This window comes from Blennius ocellaris, assembly GCF_963422515.1.
Source record: "Blennius ocellaris genome assembly, chromosome: 2".
NCBI classification, from domain to species: Eukaryota; Metazoa; Chordata; class Actinopteri; order Blenniiformes; family Blenniidae; genus Blennius; species Blennius ocellaris.
In genome coordinates, this window is record NC_137651.1 from 23,121,618 (window position 1) to 23,134,026 (window position 12,409).

General features: G+C 41.7%; 1 protein-coding gene across 1 annotated transcript; it reads left to right on the forward strand.

Moving 5' to 3' along the window:
* Positions 1-814: 814 nt before the first annotated feature.
* On the forward strand, positions 815-5,495 carry LOC308135059 (transcription regulator protein BACH1-like). The gene is made up of 5 exons (XM_080502932.1): positions 815-938; positions 2,221-2,478; positions 2,652-3,818; positions 3,906-4,112; positions 4,453-5,495. The coding sequence occupies exons 2-5, from the start codon at positions 2,239-2,241 to the stop codon at positions 4,807-4,809; spliced, it is 1,971 nt and encodes a 656-aa protein (XP_080359058.1). The 5' UTR covers positions 815-938; positions 2,221-2,238; the 3' UTR covers positions 4,810-5,495.
* Positions 5,496-12,409: the final 6,914 nt, after the last annotated feature.

Below are 12,409 nucleotides of genomic sequence, written 5' to 3' on the forward strand. Positions count from 1 at the left end.
TGGGAGTTTGGGATCAATTTTCTCATGGAGAAATTCTATTTTTAACGATTTTGTTTCAAATAAAGATTTAAAACAAAAACAATTCTGCTTGTTCTTTTTATTGTTGAAAAAAAAATTTCAATTTACCTTGTGTGTGTATATGTGTCCCAGTATTATTTTTTTTGCTAGAAAATAGACAAGTGTCACAAATAAAAGAATATGTATGTAACAACTAAAAGGTAGAAAAAGGAACAAGCAAGAATAAACATATATAAGATAAAAGGGGAACAAAGGTTAAAGTTTATCCGGAAGGTAAAAGTTCTCCATTCCACTTTCTTTTTTGACATACATTTCAAAGATGAAAATTAGTAACATGGTTCCTTATGATTGATCTTGGTTTTTCTATATCTATTTGTGTGTATATCAAATTTGCCATTAATCGAAATTGTTAATGGCCAAAACATGGATGGAGTTTTTAACAGGTATACCAAATAAAACAGGTTTTTTTTTAAGGTCAGAACGACGCAAGTCTACCCAACATTACTATATTTACAGTCAATAAAAATATATGTTCAGTTGTTTCATTGTCTTTGTCACAGAAAGGACTACTGCAATGTGGGTTGTTTTTATGGAGCGTTATGGAACAAAATTTAGTTTTTAGATAAAACAAAAATTTTGCTTTTAGATCATTTTTCAGTATTTTAAGACTTGTCGATGACAGACAGATAATTTGGTGAGGAGTTTATTCAGGTCAAAACACATCTCGATAGAAAGTTGAGCCCTCCTGCTTGTTCTTGCTGACTCCTGCTCTGAGCATGCGCAGTAGGCGCACGCACCACGCAGCTCTTCCTGGACCGGGTGGTCACATGACTTGGTAGAAAGTGTCCCTCCGAATGACCACCGCCACCGAATCTAACCCACAGAACCACACGGACACTGATACCCGGCTAACATGGCAGGTCAGTCGCCGGTTCACCTTTTAAAATGAGCATTTAGCGCGAAGTGCCTGTCTTTGAAAAAAAAAAAACGCTGACACTGTGTGGAGATGTGCTGACTCGGTTCTGGCGTTCGAGCTAACGGTTTGGCCTGTCGACAAGTTTAACCGTGTTTCGAAGCTGTTCACTCTTTCTGTCAGACACGGGATAATATGTTCTTTGTTTTTGCTATTGACTAAGACTTAATCGTGACTGTTTGAGTGTCGCTTCGCTCCACCAGGCCTCAGTGAGTAACTCAGCCTAAACATGAGTCAGCATTTTTGGCGTAAAACTTGAGTTGATATTTAACTTTACTTATTACACAGCTCTTAACAGCTTCGTAACTTACTCAACTCAATACTACCAGACTAATATATCTGTTATTTAAAATAGCAGATAGAGACATAGACACAACTTAATGTGTTTGGGTCACATCACAATCACTTTTCTTTTTTTTTTTTTATAAACCGGAAGTAGAAATACTGGAGCATACATGCTGGCATATATCTACTGGCGTCAATTCTTAGTCTTTTATGACTGCTAGACAAAAAGAGAAAAGTCATAGTGAGCTGTCATGAATTACAATGTCTAAGAATTAGCTACATTTGCTGAATCAATGAATAAAATAAGGTTAGTGAGGCAAAGTTGGAACAAAATGGGTTACATAACTGAAAAGAATCCCCTATTGCCTTATTATTTACACCCATGAGAATAAACAGCTGTGAGCAGGGCCATTTAACAAAAATTTAGTGCACAAGTTACTATTAAAAGTCAGTGAATTGAATTGGTGATGTTTCTACAAGTGTCACCTCAATGTGAAAATAAAATAATTCGCCTTTTTAGTTTGAAAACTAACAGCAGATGGTATATTTAATAAACAGTGGACTCTGAACTGAAATGAGTTTGTCGCCCCTGGTTTAACATGTGAGGGTAGCAAAATCCACATGGACTGCAATTAAGTTGCTCAAATTTTGTTTTGATAAATATCAGCACAATCTACACAAATCATCATCTGAGCTGTAAAATCTGAGAGACATTCAGAGATATTTAGTGAATCAGAAAGAGTTCTCCACACTAAAGTAGATGGAATTCATAAGTAACAAGATCTACATTTTCCCTTGTATGGCTTTATACTACTTATTTACTTCCGTTATTCAGTAAGTATTTCGACTTGAATTTACTCTTATGTAACCAATGAAACATTTACCAGTCATGGCGGAGATGAGTGCAGCATGGCGTGACTGTGATGCTTTCCTCCGTCACGCAGGCTGACCTCTGAGGAACCATGACACTCCAGGCTCCTCGCGTGTCAGCGTTCACCTTCGAGTCTGCGGTGCACAGCACCCACGTCCTGCAGTGTCTGGACGAGCAGAGGCAGCAGGACGTCCTGTGCGACGTGACGGTGTTGGTGGAGAGCAGGAGTTTCCGGGCCCATCGCTCCGTCTTGGCTTCCTGCAGCGAATACTTTCACAGCAGGGTCGCTAATGTGGCCACACACAATCCCATCATCACCCTGCCTGACGAGGTCGGCGCTCCGATGACACTGCCATATTCTTTTAGCTTTGTTTAGTGTGTTATTATATAAACGTACCAGTTTCAGCCCAGACATGTGTGACTCCCCTTTACTTTTTCCATCATTTTGACATTACACAGGTTTCTATTGTATCTCAACAGTTTCCTTCGTTTCGCCCCTTACAGGTGACGGTGGATGGATTTGAACCTCTGCTTCAGTTTGCCTACACATCAAAGCTGCTTTTCACCAAAGACAACATCCATGCCATCCGCAGCTGTGCTGAGTTTTTAGGATTTCACAACTTGGAGTCAGCATGCTTCGATTTTCTCATCCCAAAGTTTTCCGAGGGCAAGAGAACCTCGCAGGAGGTCAGGCAGCGAACCTGCTGCCAAAGCCGAGATCCCAGCGCCGGTTTTGGCTCGGGCTCAAAGAGTGGCCGACTACAATCATTTCAGTCACACAGCTCAGTGCCTTCAGGAGATGATGAGCAAACAAACTTCCCATCACAGTGTTCTCAGAGCACACAGGGTCAGGCTGGCAGCAGGGACGAACACTTCTGTTTGGAGAACTGCGGACCACAAATGGCCCCTTTATCTCTGGAATTAACCGCGAGCGGCGTGTGCCCCATGTTGTCCCTGCCACGCTCGGACTCTGACAAAACAGATCACTCCTCTGAGTTTTCCGAGGGAGACATTTTAGAGATGGGGAATGTGTGCAATCCAAGCGGGTTGAGTTTGGCAGATTGTAGCTTAGCCTGCGAGCTGCCAACCCCCGGGGAGGTGAATCCACCAGAACTCATGGAGTCAGCAGACAGAGATATTAAACAGTCTATTGAGACTCTTGTTGCTGAAACCAACTGTAAGCCCGGCTCGTGCCCACTCCAGACACCGGGGGGAGAACACTGTGGCGCACTACTGCAGGGGAGTGAGACCGGCCTCGGAGGGGGGATTGCAGGTGATCTCTCAGACCCCGCGCTGACGGTGCTGAGCCACGAGGAGGGATTTGAAGAGAGGAGTCGTGTTGAGCGGGAAGTTGCAGAACATCTGGCTAAGGGGTTTTGGTCTGACCTCTGCCCAGCTCAGGCCCCGTCGCTCCCGCTGGATCCCATGGACCAAAACAATCTGGCAAAAGCATCAGACTTTCACTGGCTCAAACAGCTGGACCTGAGTTCCAGCACGGGGGACTGTCCCTTCCTCAGGGGCCTCGGGACGGGCGACGAACCCGCTGCACAGGCTGACAGTTTGTCCCAAGCGGAGAAAAGCCCCTACATGTCGTCCTCGCTCAACTCTGGGGACGACTCAGACCTGGACACAGACGGAGATGCTGAGGCCAACAAGAGAAGAGCAGCAGAGGTCATTTAGTAATACAATTTATGTCTTTTCTATTGCATTTGAAGATATTGGAATGAGAAATCTGACTTATAAACTTCTCATTTGCAGATTGACCTCCCTTTCCCAGTGGAGCAGATCTCGGCCTTGAACCGGAGCGCTTTCCAGCAGCTCCTCAGACACCACAACCTGACCAACGATCAGCTGGAGTTCGTCCACGACGTCCGGAGGCGGAGTAAAAACCGCGTGGCTGCGCAGCGCTGCCGAAAGAGGAAGCTGGACAGTATTCACCAGCTCGAATGTGAAATCAAAAAACTTGTGAGTTCACTCTAAAATGTTGGCTAAAATCCATCTTCACTCCCAATGGGCAGGTTAGAGTCACAGATCAACCTCCAGCTCATGTCTTTCACCTGTGGGAGGGAGCCAGAGGAAAAAAACAATTCATGCGTAGGGAAAACATGAAGACTCCACGCAGACAATCCACCAACCAAACTCAAGCGCAGAATATTCTTACTCTGATACCACAAATAATAATTTCAAAATAATTCCACTTCCACAATCTGAAAACCATGTGTCATTTTCCTTCCGCAAATTTCATGCTATGGACTATAAAGTGCTAAAGGTTGTGGTATTGATTTCTGCCTCACTCTTCCAACAGAAAAGTGAGAAAGAGCGACTGATGCAGGAGCAAACGGAGCTGAAGCAGAGCCTGGACGACATGCAGCAGAGCCTGTGCGGCCTGTGCAAGAGTGTGAGCATCGAGTGTGGTTCGGATCCCCCAGTGGACCCCGTGCAGCTCCTCGCCAGACTGTCGCCTCAGAACTCAGGCTCCATCAAAACGGAGGAGTCGCAGATCACTATCGAGATGGTAAGTTGTTCCTCGGAGGCTGAGCGAAGCGGACTCCCGGCAGACTCGGTGCAGATCTCCCCCTCACAGACCGGCGCCGAGGAATCGGGATGCTCCGTTACTGCAAATTTGCTCAATGCCTGTCTGGACATGAACAACAGCTTATAATTTGAATCCAGAAAAATGTATGCAGAACCACGGGTCAAAGGTGGACTGAGATTGTGTACTGGAATCCTCTTTTGGGATACACATGCTCTCCTGTGTATTTTTCTGAATAAGGTTCTGCCCAGTCCAGACATCTGAAGTTCCTCAATCGTTTCCTTTGCTGCATTTCTACTCTGCATCTCAATGTAGAAGACACACAGTTCAGTATTTGTCATATTAATGGTGCAGGAAGTGTTCAGGTAATTGTCAAAAGTTTCCTTCTCCTTTAAAGTATATTTGTTTTTCTCAGGAAAACTCATAACCTGACACTGCGCACTCATGCAGACTCGTGCAAAAACTGTTATGAAAAGCAAATATTCCTTGCAATTTAGGCTAATTAGTCTATTGTTTTACTTATCTGTACTGTATCCATTATACTTTACAACTATGCTATATTTTTAATCATGTGCTAACGGTTCAAATTCTATTAGGTTATTAGATAAGTCTCACTGCTTACATTAATTCATAATTTAATTTGAATGCTAATCCACAGCTCAATTGAAAACCTGCCAACCTCCGTCTGACAGATGGTACTAGTTTCTCTGAAGTTGTAACAGAAGCATAAGAGAGTATGTTTTTTGATGCAAAAGTGTGCCTTATGCAGTAGTAAAGTGTAAATCCAGAAAGTGAAAGGAAATCTTTGTTCATCTCTCGAGAACTGTAGCATAGAAAGCCAGAGCCGATATCCATGGCATTCATGCATGTTTAGTGTTTTCTATCAAAGGCTTTCATGAATTACAGATTTAAATAAACAGCATTTTGTTAATTTTCAGTGTTTGATTTGTTGAAGGCTCATCCCTGTATCTGTGTGCAACACCTGGGTCTGACCAGTAGGTGGCAGTATACCCCCACCACACCAGCAACCCCAACTTTTCCAGTTCACTGCCCCTGTAGGTTCTGGTGAGATTTGTTTTGGATTTATTTTTAGAAGAAATCCCCAACACACGCCCAAAAAAGTCCAGTTTTGCTGATTCTAGAAATAGATTATTTGTCTAAATGGAAAAAGAAAAAAACTTTCAGTCTTAAACTCATCTTCTGAAAATAATCATTGGCGAGGCAGCAAAGGAGAGCAAACAAAGGCCCCAAAATGAAGGCAGGCTGACATTAAGCTGATAAATGACTTAAACTAAGTAAAGAGTAAAAAATACTCAGAGACTGAGAAGGCAGGGGATTAAGAGCGTGAGGTGAAAATGACATCCATCCAAATTCTGGCTTTATTCAGCTCGCTGTGGATGGAAGGAGTCATGTCCCACTTTTTGTTGTCAGTTATTTCTACAGTCTTATAAACAAAAATGATATAATTATGTCCTTCAGTTAAAACTATAAAAACAACAACAGATGTTGTATATAAAACTTGGAAGTTTCACTTTTTTTTTATGATGCACCTGTTGTAAAAGAATAGTTAGTCGGTTGAAAAATATGATCAATTGTAACACAAATATACTGGAGTAATGTAGTCAGTGAAAACATTAAGACTACTGGTGATTTATTTATCATGGCACATTTCAGTCGGTAGGGATTTATTAGGTAGCAAGTGAATGTTTTGTAAGGATTTGAAGAAAATCTACAAACTCATCTACAAACTTCTCTTGCGGGGGTTTTCCCATCTGCAGTGGCCAGTATCTATCAAACGTGGGCCAAGGAAGGAGAAGTGATAATCTGGCTAACAGGCATGAAAAGAGGCGTCGGGTGGTTATAATGTAGTGGCTGATCAGTACACATCACTACGTCCAGTCCATTTGATACGTTTATTCTGTTCTTTCAAGTTGCGTGCTGCTTCTCTCGGCATTTAGTCCCAGCGAAGATAATAATAATTGTTTTAATGATAATGATGTGTGTGTGAGCTCCCCACACACACACACACACACACAGCAGCGCGGTTCACACACAGTCTCCGCCGTGTTTCAGTATACGACTGGATTTTAAAGTCACGTGGGGTCAGAGCTGGAGAAAGCCAGAATGAACCAAACCAAGCTGCTTTTTCTTTGCAAACAACTGCCTAGTTATTTATGTAGATTTAATTGCAGAGGTCTCTCCGCCGCTCCAGAAGGAAAACACCCTAAACACAATTAGTTTCCTCTGCTCGCCGTTCTCTCTCTGTAGACCCTCTGGCCCCGGTGCCAAGCTGTCATTATTCATATCCACACGAAATGTTGGATAAACGTTTGTTAAGGTTTGAACCTTTCTGAAGCCGTAATGTGTGCTGACACCGCTCCGAGTGCTCGCTCTCATTCCACAGTGGAGGGAATCTCGTAATAGACTTGGTCAAACACACTGGTATTAAATAGAAGAAGAAAAAAACACATTTTAAAGAAGTTCCCGGAGAGTTGAAGAAGCAATCTTGTCAAGCTGTTTCTGGCCGTCCGATATGACTTGGTGTTTTGTGTCCTTTACAAGAGCCACTGTTGCACTTTGGGACAGTGAAAGAAAAAAGCAATTTCATCTTGTTTTCGTCAGAAAAGAATCCTCAAGGTTAAAGTGGTAATTATGCCGGCAGCTCATAAAAAGCCAAACTCTCCGCCCCACACCGAGCTGCGACTCCAAACCTGACGAGGAGTGGTGCATCTAAAAGTCAGAAGGATTAGAAGATGATAATACTGCGGGAATCAGATATGATCTGCGATGCTGTGACACACATCTGCAGCAAATCCTCAAGTCAAAACAGGTAAATACGGACGAGTTATGAGATCTGTTCAGAAAGTCACTCCACTCCCACCCTTCAAAAATTAGGATTCTTCCCCGGTGTTTGTGTCTTTTACACACAGTTTAGATTTTTGGAGCATTGTAGTGCAAAAGTAAGATTATCCTCTTTTGCGGGCGACACAGTACGAGAGACTTGATTTGAGGAGGAAGCAGCTGCGCGGCATGGCAAGGTCAGAAGCCCATAATCCGCGGCCTCATTCATGCGAGATTAAAAACCTGCTCTGAGTTCTGATTAAGAACGCAGGGTTAGAAGATTAAAGACCAGCAAACAAAATGAAAGCAGTTAAAGCCCAATCCTGGAATTCATCAGAATACCAAAACCTTAAACTGTCATAACGTGAGATTAATGCAAAGCCCCCCTGAACTCTGTATCTGTCTTGATATATCTTCTGTGTCAAAGTCTATATTTTTTTTTCTCTCCAGCCCCCCCACCCCCCACCACCAAAAGAAATGTAGATGGGAATCTTTAACTAAGTTTTATCATTGTTTTCATCCATATCGTTGCATTTTCATTCTCTTTTTTCTTTAATTACAGCGAAAACCTGTTGAGAATGTCCTTCAAAATACATCTTATGATACTTTGTTCGCTTTTATCACAAGAATACTTTTAAATAAACTTTATAGAACTAATAAATCCTGCTATTATCCTCGGAGACTTTACTTGGGTAGTGGGGATTAGGAGGCGGAGAGGGAAAAACAGGGATTAGAAATCAAAACATCTGGGAAGTTAGCTTGCTTAGCGTGTGTGTGTGTGTGTGTGTGTGTGTGTGTGTGTGTGTGTGTGTGTGTGTGTGTGTGTGTGTGTGTGTGTGTGTGTGTGTGTGTGTGTGTGTGTGTGTGTGTGTGTGTGTGTGTGTGTGTGTGTGTGTGTGTGTGTGTGTGTGTGTGTCATATCTATGGATGCAGTGCGATCAGCATCCACATACTGTACATCTTAATCAGATAGATGGATGGATGCATGTTATCAACGCCTTGTCAAACAAGCAGTAACACATCAATTGCAAGATTATTGTAAAACAAAACAACATTTCCTCTATACATTTTATGAAATCGTAGAGGAAAAAAATAACACTTGTGCAAACAGTGAAACCTTTGCTACGTTCATATTTGTTTTCACCTGAACAAACATCAATTAGCTTTCACATTTCACATTAATGTCTTTTCAGATGTAAATAAGAACAACGTCCCTGCATTGTTCTATGCAGACACCATATGTGTCTATAGCATGAGTCAAAATCCTGAAGAACACCACAACACTTGTAATCAATGCCAGCATAAGGTCCATGACCTTCGAGCAGCGCAACATAAGTCTGATAAGCTGCTGAGCAACTGCATCCCGACTGATTACAGGCCCAAGTGACTATGAACTTCATTTTAGGGGGGCAGTGCAGAGATGGGGGGGCTGTATAGCATTGACGAGATTATATAAATGAAGGCCATCATACTGTAATCTCGCTGAGGGATGAGAGGAAACACGTCGCCCCTCCTTCAGCTATACAGTAGCACCCTGACCTACAGCGTTCAGATTAACAGCTGGCTGTACAGTGAGAGATTACACTCACACTTGCTTTGTTGTCTCAAACAATCTTCTCTGTGTTTCATTCAAATGGCCGCGTTCACAGAAAGAAGAAGAAGAAGAAGCCTTTCAGGACAAATCAAGAGTTCATATCAGAGTATTATATTTACTCGGCATGGGGAAATTGTCAGAACTCATCAGTGTCAAGAGCCAAGTGGAAAAAAGAAGAAGAAGAAAAAAAAAAACATGCCTGTGATTCTGTGGGTTGCATTGCTTTTTAATTAACTTTGCTATCGTGAGGGTTAGATCCAGCAGTGAGTCACTTTTTTCAGCTTAGTAGTGCAGGAAAAGAAATCCACAAAAGCTTAAAAAAAAGCCATCATTCTCTGAACAGTGTCACACAGTGTAGGTTATTCATGCATTTGACGAATGTGTGTTGATTGCTTTTTAACCCCCCCCCCCCAAAAAAAAAAAAAAAAATATTGTTTGCTTCTATTACCACTGACAATCAGGCATTCTGAATTAACACTTTTATCTGTTTTATATCCTCGCACCCCAGATCACCAGTGCTTGACTTGTTGTTTTGGACATTTTCTCACTTGCTGTAATGTAAATTAAAAAAAACAGTCCTGCACAACCAGTGTAACAACAAAGATAATTTGTGTTAAGTTTAAATATTCACTGAAGCAGTGCAATTAATTGGACATATGTTCTTCATTGAAAATGCTGCTTCATCAACCATTTCAACACTTTGTGCCTGATTTCTTTTTAATATTGCAATGTGGTCGATATTCAAAGCGTCCTCGCCTCACAGTGAGAATATCCCTGTACAAGCATGAAGCTTTCTTCTTGTACTTCGGTATCTTCAGTAAATAGTCTTTTTTTTTGTCTTCATTCTACTCGGTTCCTTTATAAAACCAATGAAAACCACCACTGAAAAAGAACGATCGCTAGAAAAGACTGTAAACCAACAGTATTGACCAAAAGGAAAACAGGAGGCAACTGTGAAGTGAAACCAGATAATAATAATGATAATAAAAAAAGACCCATGAAATTAGGTTTGTGCTGGATACTTGCATTTATACTGCCACTGTGCAATTTTAGATGATTGAAACAGTTATATCCTACTTGGACCTTGAGAATCCTCGCCATTACTTGTGTGTTTACACTGTGAAAACACACTTATATGTCTACTGATGCTCCATCATTATGTGTAGGTTCAGAATGAATGCAGCACGAGGCACTCATTAAATATTTGTGTGTATCCATGTCCGCGTGAGCATCGTTTAAAGAGATGCTGTCAGCCATGTTGTTTCGCAGTAGTTATTTAGGATGCTGCATCGGAGAAACACAATGTTATTTTTTTATAAGTTGAGTGTCCGTGCCTCCTTGAACATGACACAAATCTGAAAATTATAGAGACAGAATCAGTAATCTGGTTGTCGCCTGTCAGGTGCATAAATATAATTTCCTCAGAATGATTTCCTATTTTCTGTGACAGTGAGCAGTATGCAGTGGTATTTATGTGGGACTGGAGTCCTGTGCAGAATTTACCCACAGTCAGCTGTGTGCACCCCAAGTCTGGATGGCGCTGGTTTTAGACTCGAGATACATAGAATCCTATACTTAATGACAATTTAAAATGTTAAGCCTGATTGAGGTGAGGAGCAGGTTTTAGCCGACGAAGCAAAACTTGTCTCCTGGATACGAGGCGCTGCTGTCGAAGCCTGTGAAATGTGTCTTCAGTGGAGCTGGATTTAGCGATCATCCGCTTTAATGTGGAATTGAAAGGCCATTTCTCTCCACTTTACAATTCCTTGCATTGGTAATCCGTTCTCACAAACGGTTTTAAATGCGTGAATAACAATGGCGTATTGCAATGATGGGATTTTTTCTTCTTCTTTTCTTTGCAGTCTGAGTGGTTTGCAGAACAGTTTAGTTTTGAAACAGATTTTAGTGGTGTATCAATGTGTCCCAATGAAATCACCCCCAGAGAAACAAACAAATCTATGAATGGAGATACAAAACAACAGCATGACAAATGTCTTCTCAAAGCAACCCATCAAAGAAGGAAATTGAAAAATAACAGCTTCCCCTCCAGCCAGTGAAAGGAAAAGAGTGATGTGAGGAAAAATAATGGCACGTTTATGATGAGCTGGAAAATGGGAATGTTCCAAGATCCAACCGGGAAAGTGGGACGTGAAGGAGGAGTCACTGAAACTTAATTTGACAACATGGCAGCATTTATGCAACTATACTTTGTCGCCATTGAGTAAATGTAAAGCCGGCTGATTGTGCTAAGAAACCGTGAAAACACAAGGAACCAGGAAGAGGGAAAGTTCAGACTTCCCAGTGGGAAAACGAACATTTTTGGAGAGAGGCAGCATTTGTACATCTGTACCGCCATCCAGAAAAGAAGTGCTGCGCATACCAAGTCATGGTGCAGTCATAAGTAACAAGGAAGTGGGAAAGTTCTCAGTTCCATGTGAGCAGTTTGGGATCGCTCAGGGAAACTGATTTGAGAATGTGGCAGCTTTTGTTTATCTATAGTTTGACTCCATCTAAAGCGGGGGAAAAGGATATTTGTGGAGTTGATGTGTTCACGATTCACTAGGATATGGGAAAACACCCAAGTTCCAAATGAGAAAGTAGCAAAATGTTGTAAAGCAAATACAACAACTTTGCAGCATGTGTCCATCTATAGTTTACTTGTTTAAGAAAACACAAGTGTGTGGCAAGTGATGGCGTATTTGTGAGTAACAAGTGGGAACGTTCAGACTTCCCATTGAGAAAGTGGGAATTTTATGTAATCTGATTGGATTAGCTCAGCCAATGCCTTTAAAATGAACTGTAAGCCCCAGTGAGTGAGAATGATGTGCAGGAAGAATGAACCTTACAGGCGTCATGCTTTTCTGCTTCTGTACTCTGAACTCGGACTTTCCAAACCAAAGATTCCCAGTCGCCTGAACTTCATTATTGGAGTGAACGAAACCACAGGAATAAATGTCAAAGGACATCATATTTCCACATAATTTTAGTCATTCTGAAACAATTCCAACATGACGAAACTTATATATGCATGTTCATAAACTTCATATAATACAAAAAGCAGAGAAAAAAAGTACAGACATTAAGCAACTTGATGTTTAAACTCTTGAGGGGTGGGGGGAACTCATTCATAAACAAACTGGAAACAACTGTCACTGAATAAATCAAAATATTTCCTTCTGGAGTACGTGACTACATACAAAAGTGGTAAGCAGTGCAGTTGTAGTAAAGTTTGTGTGCGCTGTGTAATGAAGCCGGCAAACATTTCATACCAGAACCCCTTCGGACATGTTGCAG